The sequence below is a fragment of the Squalius cephalus genome, assembly GCF_949319135.1.
Source record: "Squalius cephalus genome assembly, chromosome: 24".
Lineage (NCBI taxonomy): Eukaryota > Metazoa > Chordata > Actinopteri > Cypriniformes > Leuciscidae > Squalius > Squalius cephalus.
Genome location: NC_137145.1, coordinates 28,323,222 through 28,338,344, shown reverse-complemented (window position 1 = coordinate 28,338,344; position 15,123 = coordinate 28,323,222). Strand labels below are relative to the sequence as shown.

The window sequence follows — 15,123 nt, the reverse complement described above, 5'->3', positions numbered from 1 at the left end:
TATTAAACCAAAAAAATGACATCGGCCTTTCAGCCAATAAAATTAAAATCTATTTAGCCATGTGTGTGACATTTTTGGCAACAAGAAAGTGAAGGAGACATTAGCACATGTTAGGTCACATGCTGTCAAGGCTTCATTGTGAGTTCATTTTAGACTAGGAAATACATACAAATTCGATTTAAAGAAATATTGGTAACACTATAATATCATATAATAACTGCATGCTATTAATCATTAGTTGAGCCTTACTAAACAGTTAATTCATCATTTATAAAGCATTAATATACATTAATAAGCAGTTCATAAATACAGCTATAAATGCTTTATTCTTGATTTATAAGCATATCTATAATGTTATTAATAATTGTATTTTCATACTTTATTAATGATCAATTTATCATTTCTAAATGAAGTATAGCATTATTTACAAACCAGTTACATTATTTACCATTATTTACAAACTAGGTGTTGTCATTGATTAATAAGATCACTTAGAAAGTGTGAGTAAATGTAGTAAATTCAGGTAGTTATAAAGCATTTAGTAGAGGTCAGTTAACTATTTTGTGAGCTCATCTAAAGTGAGGACCATTTATGCTTTGTAAAGCATTTATAAAGGAGATTTAAAGGCTCATTTATCTTCTAAACAGAAAAAGGAAACAAACACAACACAGTGATACAGAACATAAAAATATTTAACTGAGCCTTTAAATCTCCTTTGTAAATGCTTTACAAGGCTGAGCTCACAAAAATAGTTAACTGACCACTACTAAATGCTTTATAAGTGCCTGAATTAACCATGAATTACAGTAGAAATACATGTTAATAAAGCATTTATTAACACACTAAGTAACTATTACTATATGTCTGAATAATAATATGTATTTAAACAGTTTATTGTAAATAATACTTCATTTAGAAATGATAAATTGATCATTAATAAAGTATGAACAAGAACAAAGCATTTATAACTGTATTTATAAACTGCTTATTAATGTCTATTAATGCTTTATAAATGTCGAATTAACTGTTTACTAATGCTTGACTAATGATTAATAGCGTGCAGTTATTATAAAGTGTTACCGAAATATTGTACATCAAAGTGTGTTTTCTAAAGTTTTTGGTGATTTTTAATGAACATTTTGTCAAATCAATAACTTGCATACCAAAAAATATGTGTTATGCATAAATGACAGTCCTTTTAGGGGATACATATGTTCCATGTAGCTGCACTATATTGTTTATTCCTGGCAGACGGTATAATAGCCTTCTTGTCTGTGTTTTAGGTTTATGTTAGCAAGTTTTATAGTAGACAAATAGGAAAAACTGAACCTTTTCCAGAAAGTGTTGATGACAGTGATGGCAGTGCATCAGAAAATAAGGTCGTAGTAAAAAAAGGAAGAAGTTGAAGATCAATGAGGAAAAAGCTACACTGAAAAAGAAGAGTCTTGTTGATTTTCACTTGTGCTACAATCATCGCTTTGGAATTCCAAGAAAGAAACAATATTTCTGAAACACTAAGACAATGGTTTCACTTCTTTCCAGGCAGTGAAACTGCATCTGAACTTGTGTCAAGTTCCAAATGAAATACAGTAGCACAAGATAAAATGGAATGTTAAAAATGCTCTTTAATGTTTTTGGAAACACTAAAACCATTTCACTGCTTTACAGATAGTGAAGATATTTCAGACAATTTGCCAAAAATAGTTAACCCTAATACACAAAGTCAGTTATAAATGACGAAACCCTAAAAAAAGGTCAAAGGGCAGATTTTGAAAACTAATTTTGGAAAATGTTTTTAATCGTAAATATATGTAAAATATAATGTCATTTAAAATAATAATAATAATAATTTGGTGAAGTGATAATAATAATAATGTGGTCAAGACCTGCCTGGAGCTTCTTTAGCTTTGCATTTCTTGAAAAATAATAGTACACTTTATCTACTTTTCTGCAGACATCAGTCTCAGCCTCCAACACCTGCCTGTGATTCTCAGGTAACCCTGAACACCTTGTTTATCTGGTTCAGGTGTGTTTATGAGGTTGGAGCTGTTGGCCCACTCACGCCATATCGTAATTGCCGTAACTATTCTGAAATGTAAAAAGCCTTCACGTGCTTGAAGAACTTGTAATTACAACGTGTAAACTCCTAATTTTTGGATGCTGTACCACCTGACCACTGCAGATTTAGAGTGTGTTCAACTTGAAGTGGAGCTGTGCAGACCGATCGAGTACCGATCGAGTACCGATCGAGCGATTCGAAATCACGCAGAGCTTTATTTAAGGTAATTACGGCATGCAGTGAATGCAGCATGAACTCTGCAGGATTGTAGCTCTCCAGGGGCCGGTTGCACCAGCTGTGCATAACTTACAGCTTAACCTAGTTTGACGTAAATGAGCTCTAAGTTACAACTTACACACTACTAAATATCTTTGAATTGCACCATTAGACTTAGATGAAGCGCAACTCTATAAACTAAATATTTAGGGAAGCCTCCGATCAGGAGTAACGGTTGGACTGAAACAGCAGACTGGCTGAACTGCACCAATAAGCTCTTATTTTACCCGACAGACTTCAATCCTTCAGACACATTTCAGACTCACTTATATTTTAAGAGAGACAACATTATGTGAGTAGATTACTGTTAGCGGCTCATCAACACGAACCTGTCCTAAACAACGCAACTCAGTGTGTATTGGTCCGTATTGTGCAAGTCAAATAAAATCAGTCATAATAAATAGTATCTTATGGTTTTTTGAAGGCTACTAGTAGATCATCGAGGGTAAATGTCACATTATGCGACTGCGCATTACTTTACGGAGAGCTTACGACTAGCTGCACTTTTAAAAAAAAAATTGTGAAATTTACGGTAAAAAAACGGCAGCTGTGGTTGCCAGTATTTTACCGTAAAAAATAAGGTAGCAACCTTTTATGTTTTACGGGATTTAAATTTACGGGCAAAAAAACACAATGTAAAAAAAAACCTGTGAAATTTACGGTAAAAAACGTCATCTTGGTTGCCAGTATTTTACTGTAAAAAATATGGTAGCAACCTTACTTTGAAAAAAAAAAAAAAAAAAAAAAAAACCTTCAGCACGATTTAAATGTGTGGTAAAAAAACATCAACTGTGGTTCCCAGTACTTTACCATAAAAAATACAGTAGAAACCTTTTAGTTTTCACGGGACAACCGTTATATTACATAAACCGATAAATGTTGTCATTAAACTTCACTAAAGTATTAAAGTCTGCTTTATATCTTTGTAATATACTGATAACCATCACAATAACACAAGTGGTAAAAAAGAAAAAACACGATGATTTAAGTATACCATTAGTTTTCCACAAACTGAGGCACGTGTTAACATTTAGAAGGTGCACAGTGTCATACACACAAACACAAAACACCATCATGGTGACACACACATGACTCCAAATAATGCCATAAACAATTCATTAAACAATATATGATGCAATATAAACCCCAAATGTATAAAACTGATAACAAAAACCAAGAAGAAACATAATTATTTAAATGAAATAGCATCAAATGTGAAGTGTCACACAGGGAATTCTGGGAATGTCCATTTAGAGAAACAACAGGAACAGAAAAAAGAGACGAGCAGAAACACAAGAACTACAACTGACTTCAGCCACAGCCTTAGATGAAATCAACTGAAGATAAAAAACATTAAATCTGTGAAGATCTCAGCAGAGGAGGATTAAACAACTCCACAAACAGCATTACCAGCTTCACTTATTACTGACCAGACTGACTTTATTTCTGTCAGACGTCTACAGTTCTGTTTGAGAATTAACAGAGGTTTAGATGTTGATGATTTATTGTTTCATTTGAAGTCACCATGATGGAGATCAGTGGCTGCTTTAGTTGGGCTCTTGACCCTTGACTTTCTGACATTAGTTTTTCTCTGCCTGCTGTAACTCTGTGTTTATAAGACATGTTGATTATGGCTAGGAAATCAGAGAGAAAATGAATCATGTGATGGCAGTTGTGTATCAGTGATGGCAATCACCGTGTTTAGTTCACTGAGCCCTTATCTTTGATTATATGTGTTATTAATTGTACATTATTGACTGTAGTAGCCCTATGATTCTACAGCATGTGATCCATCATTGCTGTGATAATCAGAAGAATTTTTAAAACATTGTGTACAATAAAGGTTAGAACTGCTGTATCTTTCAGACACACACAGACATCAAAAATCAGCATATGAATCTCAACAATGGTGATGATAAAAGTGCAGTGCACTTGATGGAGCCTCCAATCAAAACTCATCAGTATCTCCCAGCATGCATTGCAGCAGGAATACATTATGCTGAATTGCCTTAGTATTTTCTTTTATTATTATATCTGCTTTTATTTTTGATGTAGTTTTTGTTGCAGCTTTTTAGTAGCTTGTTTTGTGATGTTCAGAGTTTTATCTGATTATTGTGTTGATTGTCACCGTTGTTGAGATTCATACGCTGAATCTTGATGTCTGTGTTGGTTTAAATCAAGCAGTAGTTCAAAACCTTTTTTTCTACACCATGTATTTTTAAAGTTCTTCAGATTATCTGTTGCTCACTTACAGAGATATTATACTCAATAATATGAAATATTTATTCTTAATATCATAATTAATATTATCACTTTGCTCATAAAGTGAGAGATAAGACTCTTTATGAGATCAGTGAATTAGGCCACAATATGACGATTATCTCATCATTAACCTGCCATCATCACCTGGTCACATTTTCGCTCTGATTTTCATGCCATAACATTTGTGTTATATAACCACATAGTTAAGGCAGTCTGAGTAAATCTAAAGTTAAAAAGTCAAGGGTCCAGAGCCCAACTAAAGCAAACACTCATCTCCATAATGGTAACTTCAAACTTTATTATTTTCAATAAAACATCAATGTCTAAACCTCTGGTAATTCTCAATAATTAGATTACAGGAAACCACAGATGGCAGTTTTTTATTTTTTATTTTATTTTTTTATATAAAAGTTCAGTTCAATGTTCAATGCCATAAAACCTAAAATATTACTACCGTACTTTTTACGGTAAAGCACTTGCAAGCTGCTAGTTTTTTACCGTAAACTTTAGTTCAGTGCCGTAAAAGCAAAAAAAAATTGTACCGTATTTTTTACGGTAAAGTACTGGCAACCACAGCTGCCAGTTTTTTTCCGGAATATTTAGATCACTGCCGTAAAACCTAAAATATTACTACCATATTTTTTACGGTAAATCGCTTTCAACTAGCTGCCAGTTTTTTACCGTAAGCTTTAGTTCAATGCCGTAAAACATAAATATTTATACCGTATTTTTTACGGTAAAGTACTGGCAACCAGCTGGCAGTTTTTCACCGTAATTTTTAGTTCGATGATGTAAAACTTTGTAAAATTAGTAAACATTTGCTACCGTATTTTTTACGGTAAGGTACGGTAAATGCAACGGTAAGTTTTTTTTTTACAGTGTACTTCCAAAATCCGTACATTTAACAGTATATTATTGTAAAATTACATGAAATGTCCCATGAGAGCTATTACAGTTTTTCACTGTATATAGTAAGGGTACATACCGTTAAGGAATTAACTTTTTTTTTTTTCGTTGCTTTTTTACAGTTTTTTACTGTTAAAATTACGAACATTTTTTACAGTGTGCGTTCTGCCTTAAGAACAAATGGTGCAACGGAATAAAGTGCAAAGTTAGTTACAAATTAGTTAGTATTTACTAGTTACCTCTAGTGTTGGGCTGGAGCCATAGACAGTAAAAGAAATGGACACAGCGACCCCGTAGACTTCAACGGAGACAAGTGAAGTCAATTAGAAGCACTCTCTTCCTGATGACTGAGCGTACTGCGCAGACTTCATCGGACTTTATGCCTCCACGTCCCCCCGATTGCCTGCGAGCTACTCCTCCTGTCTATATGGTAATTTCTCTACTGTGCGACAGAGAGTCGCGTGGTTATGACGCAATCGTTAGCCTATTTTTACAAAAACGGCTTACGGGGCCATAGTGTAAGATACAAGGTAATGGAGCCTTTTATACATTGTCGTGTTTTTTTAGAAATAAACAATGGACAAATGGAGTCTTTAAACACCTCAGATGTAAATTTATTTGCTGTCAGAGTGACGCCAAAATTAATGGGAGTCAATGGGAATGCTAACAGCAGGGGATGGCTTGTTATCCAAAGGATGCCCCCATAGAAGGTACGCTTTCCGGGTGCTGGATTACCCCCTTGGCTGGAGCAATCCACCCCAGGAGCCTTAGAACAGCCGTCAACCAATCCCAAGCTTTCAACAGCCAAGACAAGACAAGATAATTAATGAGTTCCAATCCAATCATAGTTAATGAGACTTAACCTTCAAACTTAAGCTGATGTCATTTTTGACAAAAATGCTTCTGCATTTTTGAAATAGCCTACTTCATTTAATTTGAACAAATCGATTCTTTTGAACTGAAAAATAAATCGAGAGGTGCTGATGTGTAGCCTAATAAATTAAGCAAATAGTTGGTTTGGTCATTTGGTGACTTTTCTGCTACCATAAATAAGAGATTTAAGAGTTCGGTTCAGTCCGATTCAATCGAAACGATTCAATAAAATGAATCAATTCGGATCAACATACGTCAACTTTCACTCACGCGCGCACACAGAGCCGAGGCGCGCGACGCGACCGTATGCGCAGTAGCGTCGCGTTCACGCTTCTGCAATAAAGTGGAAACAGTATTATCTCTCTCATTATTTTAAACTAACAAAGGTGAACCCTCTGGTGTCGGTCGCTGTCCGCCGGTTGTGGACTGGTGTGGATGTGACGCGAGAATGGGCGAATTCCGCTGGATTTGACTAACTGTGGAAATGGATCCCACATTCTCACTGGGAGACAAAGGTGCGAGTCAAACTATCAAACATCATTCACATAGCTGTCATCTGCACATTTATTCAATACATGACTCTTTTTTTTCTTCTTCTTCATGTCATTCGATTGCTTCTTGTGTCGACTCTTGACATTTCACTTGTTGATGGATCATGACAGATACCGCATTGACATCCGGCGCTAATTCAGTGATTCTTGCAGATCAATAAAGCTCATATTTCCTAATAAACCCGCGGTCGGTGGAGATGACACTGTGTGGACTCTAGTTCATGTTCACACCACCTGACTGCAGTAAAAAGGGTGTCGGCTCTCGCACACATTCTCATGTCTCTCGCATGCTCTTTTCACCTGGTATGCCCTTGCAATATATCCTAGGTGGAAAATGGACTCCACCTAAATATGTAAAATGTGTAAATATGAGAAGAATTCAGATTAATGGATATTTGATTAGTTCATCTTATTTCCTTTAACATTTATGAGTCTGAACATCATCATTATGAATCTTCACGCTTTCACAATAATGTGTGTGTGTGTGTGTGTGTGTGTGTGTGTGTACTTCTGTTGATTACATTATATTGATCACTTTTAGATTATCTTGTAAACTTTTTTTCATGTAAACTGCAGTTGAAGTCAATATCTCTACACAAAAAATATCAGTAATCTGGACAGATAAACATGTTCTCTGCTGTTCTGAGACGCAGTGACTTCTGTGTTACTCTGTACTGAAGTGAATTACACCACCACATCTCTCTCTCTCTCTCTCTCTCTCTCTCTCTCTCTCTCTCTCTTACCGCAGTAAGATCTGCATTCATTTGCCCCTTCCAAGGAAACTTTAATCCATTAAATTAATATCCATTAAGAATGACATATTTCATATTTCTCTTGTACTAAATGTTATATTAATGTAGAATATTCATTTTGAGAACATTTATTAGAAATCAGCAACTGGATTTTTGTGTTCCAGAGGTCAGAAATGAGACATTTTGTTTTGTTTGACTAGATTACATTTGACTACAGACAACACCAATCCATGTCCTCACCTGCACTATTTAAAGTAAAATAGGATATTTACCGTATGACTGACAGATTCAACTCCTTTCCCGATCCTAGAAGGTGGGGGAGAGCAGATAGCAGGATAAAGGGAAAAAAAATGAGGGCGAGAACATTGGTCTGAGCTGAAATTCTCTTCAAAACGGAGGCATTTTAATGGCAAAAAGCCTGGATAGTTCATGTGTAGTATCTGTGTATAGAGGTGGATAGTTCTTTTTCTGTGAGCTGCCTCCAAATTAGCGTGTTAAAACTATTTAATGATAAGAATTTCAGAAGCGACAACTATTAAAAAAGGCAAAGCCTCTGCACATTTGATCATGAAAGATTAGGATTTGTAAGAATAAAAGATCAAAGACCAAAAACGGCACAATGATGCTGTGAAACTTGTAAATGTACTGCTGATAGACTCATGCCCGGTACACAATGTATGATTCTGGGCTGTCCCAGATGAAAGATGACCAATCGTGGTGATTACTGTGGTCGTGGCTCCTAAACCAAAGATAGCCTGCAATAATCTTCTGACTGTGTCATGTTTATCATGGTCATCTCACAGTGTGTTTGCTGCTACGACCTACGTGTCACATTTCCACCTAGCCACTAGGGCTGGGAGAAAAAAATCTATTCACCTAGCTGTCGCAATTTTTATGTTACAATTCTAAAATCTTTTTTTTTAATTCCAGAATCGATATTAATTCAAATTCAATTGCTTTATTTTTGTCCTTGCTTGTAGATGAGGTTGACAGAAGTTAGCCACTTTCGTTCCAACAGAGGATGAAATGTGTCGTTATCTATGAGTGTTGAGTGACGTAATATCTCAAGTGGACGCGTGGAAGAGACGTGAGACTGAAAGCACTGAAAAGCCCTCGCGCTGCTCATATACTGAGAGAGTGATGAGACAGTAGAGCTGCACGATTCATCTTTCACTCATCAAGACTGTGATCTCGATTCAAACACCCTCAATTCGTCTGTCTATTAAACTTTGACAAAATCATATCGCAACATTCAAAGCTGTGTTGGTGCTGCCGCTGCCGCTGAGAGAGTCGTCATGAAACAGCTTCACAAACAGTCTTTTCAACCTCATAGTATCATTATTTCTGTGATGCAATAGTTAAGATTATCATATAAGTACTTGGATAAAAGTTTAAAGTTCAAAAATGAAAACTGATGTCTACGATAGCGATCAAAATCAGCTTTTGATAGAAACTTGGTGCTTAAAATAACGCATTTATCGATTACATTGTTAGTAAAAAATCGCAATACATATCGCATCGGCACCCAAGTATCGTGATAGTATCGAATCGAGAGATAGGTGTGTTGTCCCAGCCCTACTTGCCACCATCCTCTGCACTACACTTCCCAGCATCCTTCCTGGTCCCCACCTGCACGTCATCTCCAATCACACACACCTGGACGTCATTATCACCCTCATCACTGCTACTACAAATGCACACTCCTCACCACAGTTCATTGTCTGACCTCGTTCATGCCATGTGGACTATTCCCCCGTCTCCAGTGTCTTCCTTCCCTCTGAGTCTCCGCCAATATCTTCAGTTGGAATCTCCCTTTAATAAATTCACGTGAATGTGTGAACCCATGAATCATGCTGATTCACTGAGATCCCCCAAGTGGAGAACCATTGAAAAGCTCAACTCTGCAGGTCAGGGTTGAGTGATTCGTGTTTGGACAGCCCTGTCTTGGACTCTTTACTAACGAGCTGATGAGTTGAATCAGGTGTGTTTGATTAGGGAGACATCTAAACTATGCAGTGCTGGGATACTACAGGATCAGGGTTGGGAAACACTGGTCTAAAGACAAGTTTCTACAGATGTTTTAGCTCAGGGGTGACCAAACTCGGTCCTAGATTCTGTCACTGTCCTGCAGAGATCAGCTCCAACTTGCCTCAAGACACCTGCCTGGAAGTTTAGTATGTGCTTAGGAAGACCTTGATTAGCTGGTTCAGGTGTGTTTAATTGAGGTTGGAGCTGAAATCTGCAGGACAGTGGGCCTCCAGGATAGAGGTCTGCATTCCCTTGGCTCTCCCTCGGGAACAGCGGGACCCCATCAAAATGCTTACAGCACGGGATTAAATTTCCCAAATGAGAGACGGTAGCGGTCGGTAACTCTGGTGTATTTTAGACGGGAGCGGGCACTCTGATAATAGCCCATCCGTTCCCGACAACAGCGTATCCGCACTTGAACTTGAAGTGACTAAAACTTTCTGCAGTGGTGGCATTGCAGCCAGCTCTAGGATCCACCTCTCCCCCACACCTTGTCCTTTCTCCAGAGCCAGAGCCAGAAGCTCCCTTGCTCTGCCTCCTCAGCCAGATCTTTTAGTGCCTTTGACAACCTGGCGCCTCTGACACTGAGAGACTTCAGGAGCCGTTCAGTGGAGGTTCCAGTGAAGCCTTGACAGCCTACTTCCACTGGATAGGTGAAAGCACTCCACCCTGCCTATGTGCATGAATGCAGCTGAAAGGTCTGCGTACTTCTCTTTCTTCCTTTCAAAAGCAGACTCCAGGCCGTCTTCCCCTGGCACAGTCAGTTCAACCATAATGCTGCGTTCACACCACACGTGAATTGAACGTCAAATTTGCGTCTATAGCGCCTAGTTGGACGCTTGAACATTTTGAATCCAAAGCGAATTGGACACGCATATAAAGCGAGCGTTTGAAGCGAAATAGACGTGCATTCGAGGCAAAATTCTTCTTGTGGGAGGGGCAAGTGCTAGCTGGTTGTCTGTTTGCAAGATGGCTGATGTTGATCGAGCATTCATTGAGAGAGTCATATCTCGTATTTGCTCTGGAGAGCAGAACAGCGGCGTAGGGGTCATTGTGGCTGTACTTGGTTCCACCATAGTCCAAACATATAAAATAACATTATAAACTGAAAAGCTGGACTGCCCCCGTTTCACCACCTGACAGAAGCAAGCAGGCTCCTGATTGGTTAACGCGGCGCGAACAGACACCAAAATTCATCTTTTTCAACTTGGGCGTCAGACGCGAATTCACTTCAAACGCGTCAAAGCACAAAAAGCACCAAATAAAATCACTTGCGCGTATCGTGGCAGACGCTCAATTTGCCTCTTTGAGGCGAAATCGCATCTATTGCGCCTCAGGACCTCTTTTCATTGACTTAACATGGAAATCACTCGTTCCAGACGCTCAATTCGCGTTCGGAGTGAACGCAGCATTATGACTGTTCTTGCGATAGCAGACTAGAGCACGATGTCTGGCTGGAGGGAGGTTACGGCGATCTGCTGTGGCGATCAAGATCAGCTCTCAGCTCCCAGTTTCCTCCGGGTGACAGCAAGGACCACTCCTTTGTACTGCTGCTCAACGCCTCACCCCCTTACCTGAGGGCATATAAGGCCTGAATGTGCTGCTGTTCTCTAGTTGATATTCGCTTCTCGCGATCCCTGCACTGACACAGCTTGGTTCGGATTTAATGCTGCTCACTTTAGTCAAGTCAAGTCACCTTTATTTATATAGCGCTTTTAATAATATAGATTGTTTCAAAGCAGCTTTACAGTGATAATAGGAAATTAAAGTAACAGAGATTGTTTTGGCTTTACAGCAGCTCTAGAATAAAGTTATTGTCCAGCTAAAGTTAGTTTTGATTGATTCACTTCCGTTGCAAAGATCATTATTTGTTAACTTTGGGGCCGCTAACATGACACCGTTCTCACAGAAAACCCTTAATGCGCTCCGGCCCGCACAACAACAGTGCCTGGTAGCTCGAGAACCCAAACCTTGAAATAGGTTCCAAGGTGCAAATGGTGCAATAATGTTAGGAAGACTGTTCCAAAGTTTTGGTGCTAAATAGGAAAAGGATCTACCGCCAGCAGTCGATTTTGATATTCTAGGTATTATCAACTGGCCGGAATTTTGAGATCGCAATAGACGTAAAGGACTATAATGCGTTAAGAGCTCGCTCAAGTACTGCGGAGCTAAACCATTTAGTGCTTATATGGTCATACTTCCTGGTTCTGGTAAGAACTTGAGCTGCAGCGTTTTGGCGTTTCTGGACCAGCTGTAGTTTGTTTATTAAGCATGCAGGGCAACACCCATAATAGCATTACAATAATCTAGCCTTGATGTCATGAGCGCATTAACTAATTGTTCCGCATTTGTCAATGAGAGCATATGACGTAATTTAGATATATTTTTAAGATGGAAGAATGCGGTTTTACAGATACTAGACACGTGACTTTCAAATGAAAGATTGGTATCAAAGAGCACACCCAGGTTCCTAACCGACGACGAAGACTTAACAGAGCAGCCATCAAGTGTTAGACAGTATTCTAGGTTATTATGTGAGGAAGTTTTTTTTGTCCAATAATTAGAAACTCTGTTTTTTCAGAATTAAGTAATAGGAAATTACAAGTCATCCAATTTTTTATATCAGCTATGCATTCCGTTAATTTTGTGAATTGGTAAGTTTCGTCGAGGCGCGAAGAAATATAGAGCTGAGTATCGTCAGCATAACAGTGAAAACTAATGCCATGTTTCCTAATGATATCTCCTACGGGTAGCATGTACAGAGTGAACAGCAACGGTCCTAGTACTGAGCCTTGTGGTACGCCATACTGAACTTGTGATCGATGAGACATCTCTTCATTTACTGCTACAAACTGATAACGGTCAGATAAGTATGATTTAAACCATGCTAGTGCAATTCCACTAATGCCAACATAGTTTTCTAGTCTATTTAAAAGAATGTTGTGGTCAATGGTGTCAAACGCAGCACTAAGATCGAGTAACACTAATAGCGAGACACAACCACGATCGGATGATAAGAGCAAATCATTTGTAACTCTAATGAGAGCAGTCTCAGTACTATGGTACGGTCTAAATCCGGACTGGAAATCCTCGCAGATATCATTTCTTTGTAAAGAGGGACATAGTTGTGAGGATATTGCCTTTTCTAGTATCTTTGACAGAAAAGGTAGATTCAAGGTCAGCCTGTAATTTACTAATTCTGTAGGATCAAGTTGCGGTTTTACGTGTCTTCAGGAGGACATATTGCCAGATCAGCCTCAGCCGGACGTGACAGTCTTTTATTAAGCCAAGCTTAGTTGTGTTTTGCATCCTGAGCCGCCCACGCTCTTCTCATTATTTCCACGGCTGCTCGCCACGAATTTCACTGTTTTTGCTGGTATGTCGCTTTCCAAATCTGCTGCTTCTCCCAGAGACAACCTATCACGGGCCAGCCTGGCCGTGTGTGGTGCGCTGATCGCCGTGAGAGACCCTCACCCATTCCTGGTAGGCCATCTCCCTAGTTCGTCCACTAGAGGGTCGCCATTGTACCACAAATGAGCCAGCTGGGCGTACACGTACTCGGGTGGGGACACTCGCGTGTTACGAGTCAGTTTGGCAAACTGTTTTGGCTCCCGAGTGGGTGACGCGTACAATAATGCAGGGCTACAGACTGCAGTTTGTAATAAACCCCCTGCATTTCAACAGCGTTCTCTCTTCACACACGGAGGAGAGCGCCGCTCACATTCTGAAAGAGGAAATCTCTTCCCTTCCAAACCAGGGAGAAATTCAGGTGGTGCCCCCCAATCTGATAAGTTATCTTAAATAATTTTTTCCTGGTTCCAAAGAAGGATGGCTATCTCCACCCTATTTTGGACCTCCGAGTGTTAAACAAACATTTGAGGAAATAAAATTTCAGAATGTTAACTCATGGCTCGCTCACCCGCTCCATGAAACGTAATCTGAAAGATGCTTTTTTTCCACATAAGCATTTATCCACCACACAGGAAGTTTCTTCGTTTCACCTATCAAGGCACATGTTATGAATTCACACTTCTTCCTTTTGGGCTCTCACTCAGCCCAAGGACTTTTTGCCTGTGTGTGGAGGCGGGCTTAACTCCCCCGTGAATGTCAGGTCTGCGGATTTTGACATACATAGACGATTGGCTTTTTATAGCCGAATCGAAGGAGAAAGTGTTGCAGGACACCTGCTATGTTCTTGCGCACATCACATCTCTCGGGTTCAGGGTGAATGTGAACAAAAGCAATAAAGATAGATTTAGATGCTTGCTAAATTTTCCAGTTCTTAGATGTGTAAAAACATTGTCTCTACTTACCTTCAGACAAATTTTTACTCAAATCAGCTAACTGTTAGTGGCGCAATAACTTCACAAATGACTCAAGACTGTGATGTATCCACTATGGGCCGAATCTGCTTGGGCTTGATAGTTACTTGAGGCTATATTGTTTAATCTACCGTTTAAGAAAGTTTAAAGGTAAAAGAAGCGCACCTCATAGATGTGCTGATTGTGTGTGTGTGTGTGTGTGTAGATGAGGTCCGTGTGAAGGATGTGGGGCGCGTGAGGATGCGTGAGCGTCTGCTGTGGGACGAGCCGCTGCAGATCTCCTGGCTGATGGAGGCCGAGCCGTTCACCTCCTCCCTGCAGACGGCGGGTCCTGTGGCCAGCGTGACCCTGGAGCAGAAGACCACCTTCGCCTTCGTCATCCTCCTCTTCGTCTTCCTCTGCATGCTGATCGTGCGCTGCTTCCGAATCCTGCTGGACCCGTACCGCAGCATGCCCACCTCCACATGGGCCGACGGGCTGGACGGCCTCGAGAAGGGACAGTTTGATAACACACTGGCTTAGAAGACACACACACACACACACACACACACACACACACACACACACACACACACACACACACACACACATGATGATGATGAAGGCAAACAACCTTTCTGCTGAACATCCTAAAGTCATTCACAAACACATGACACACTGTGTAGAAGAAATCCATCAAGAATACAGTAATTCTGCATTTGAGCAGCTTCACCACAAGCTTGTGAAGATGATGAACACACACACACCAACTCACTGCCATCCACATATACGATGTTGTTTCAGAAAGTCGTGTGCAGTGCTTTATTACAGACTGAATGGATGTTGAGCTCTTTGGGACACAGGGTAGCCCTCTTTTATACCCCCCCCCCCCCCCCCAAAACCCTATTTTCCTCATATCTGTGCTGTCGTTAACTGCCAAGTACAAATCTCTAGAAGAGAAGCTCTTTCTAAACCGTTTATAAGCACTTCATAAACACCTCTGACGCTTTTGTCAAAATAGCCTTAAAAACGTGCACTGTAATCGACCACTGTCAGAGTTTACATGTTTCATCACTGCAGTGCTTCTGGGCTCATCCAGGGCCTTTTTAGAAATA

The 15,123-nt window shown here is 39.6% G+C and overlaps 1 protein-coding gene across 1 annotated transcript; it reads left to right on the top strand.

Annotated features, from left to right (window-relative positions):
• Nucleotides 1-6,626: 6,626 nt before the first annotated feature.
• On the top strand, nt 6,627-14,600 carry ctxn3 (cortexin 3). Its single transcript, XM_079861910.1, has 2 exons — nt 6,627-6,891; nt 14,235-14,600. Exons 1-2 carry the CDS (start codon nt 6,861-6,863, stop codon nt 14,549-14,551), a joined length of 348 nt encoding a protein of 115 aa, XP_079718036.1. The 5' UTR covers nt 6,627-6,860; the 3' UTR covers nt 14,552-14,600.
• Nucleotides 14,601-15,123: the final 523 nt, after the last annotated feature.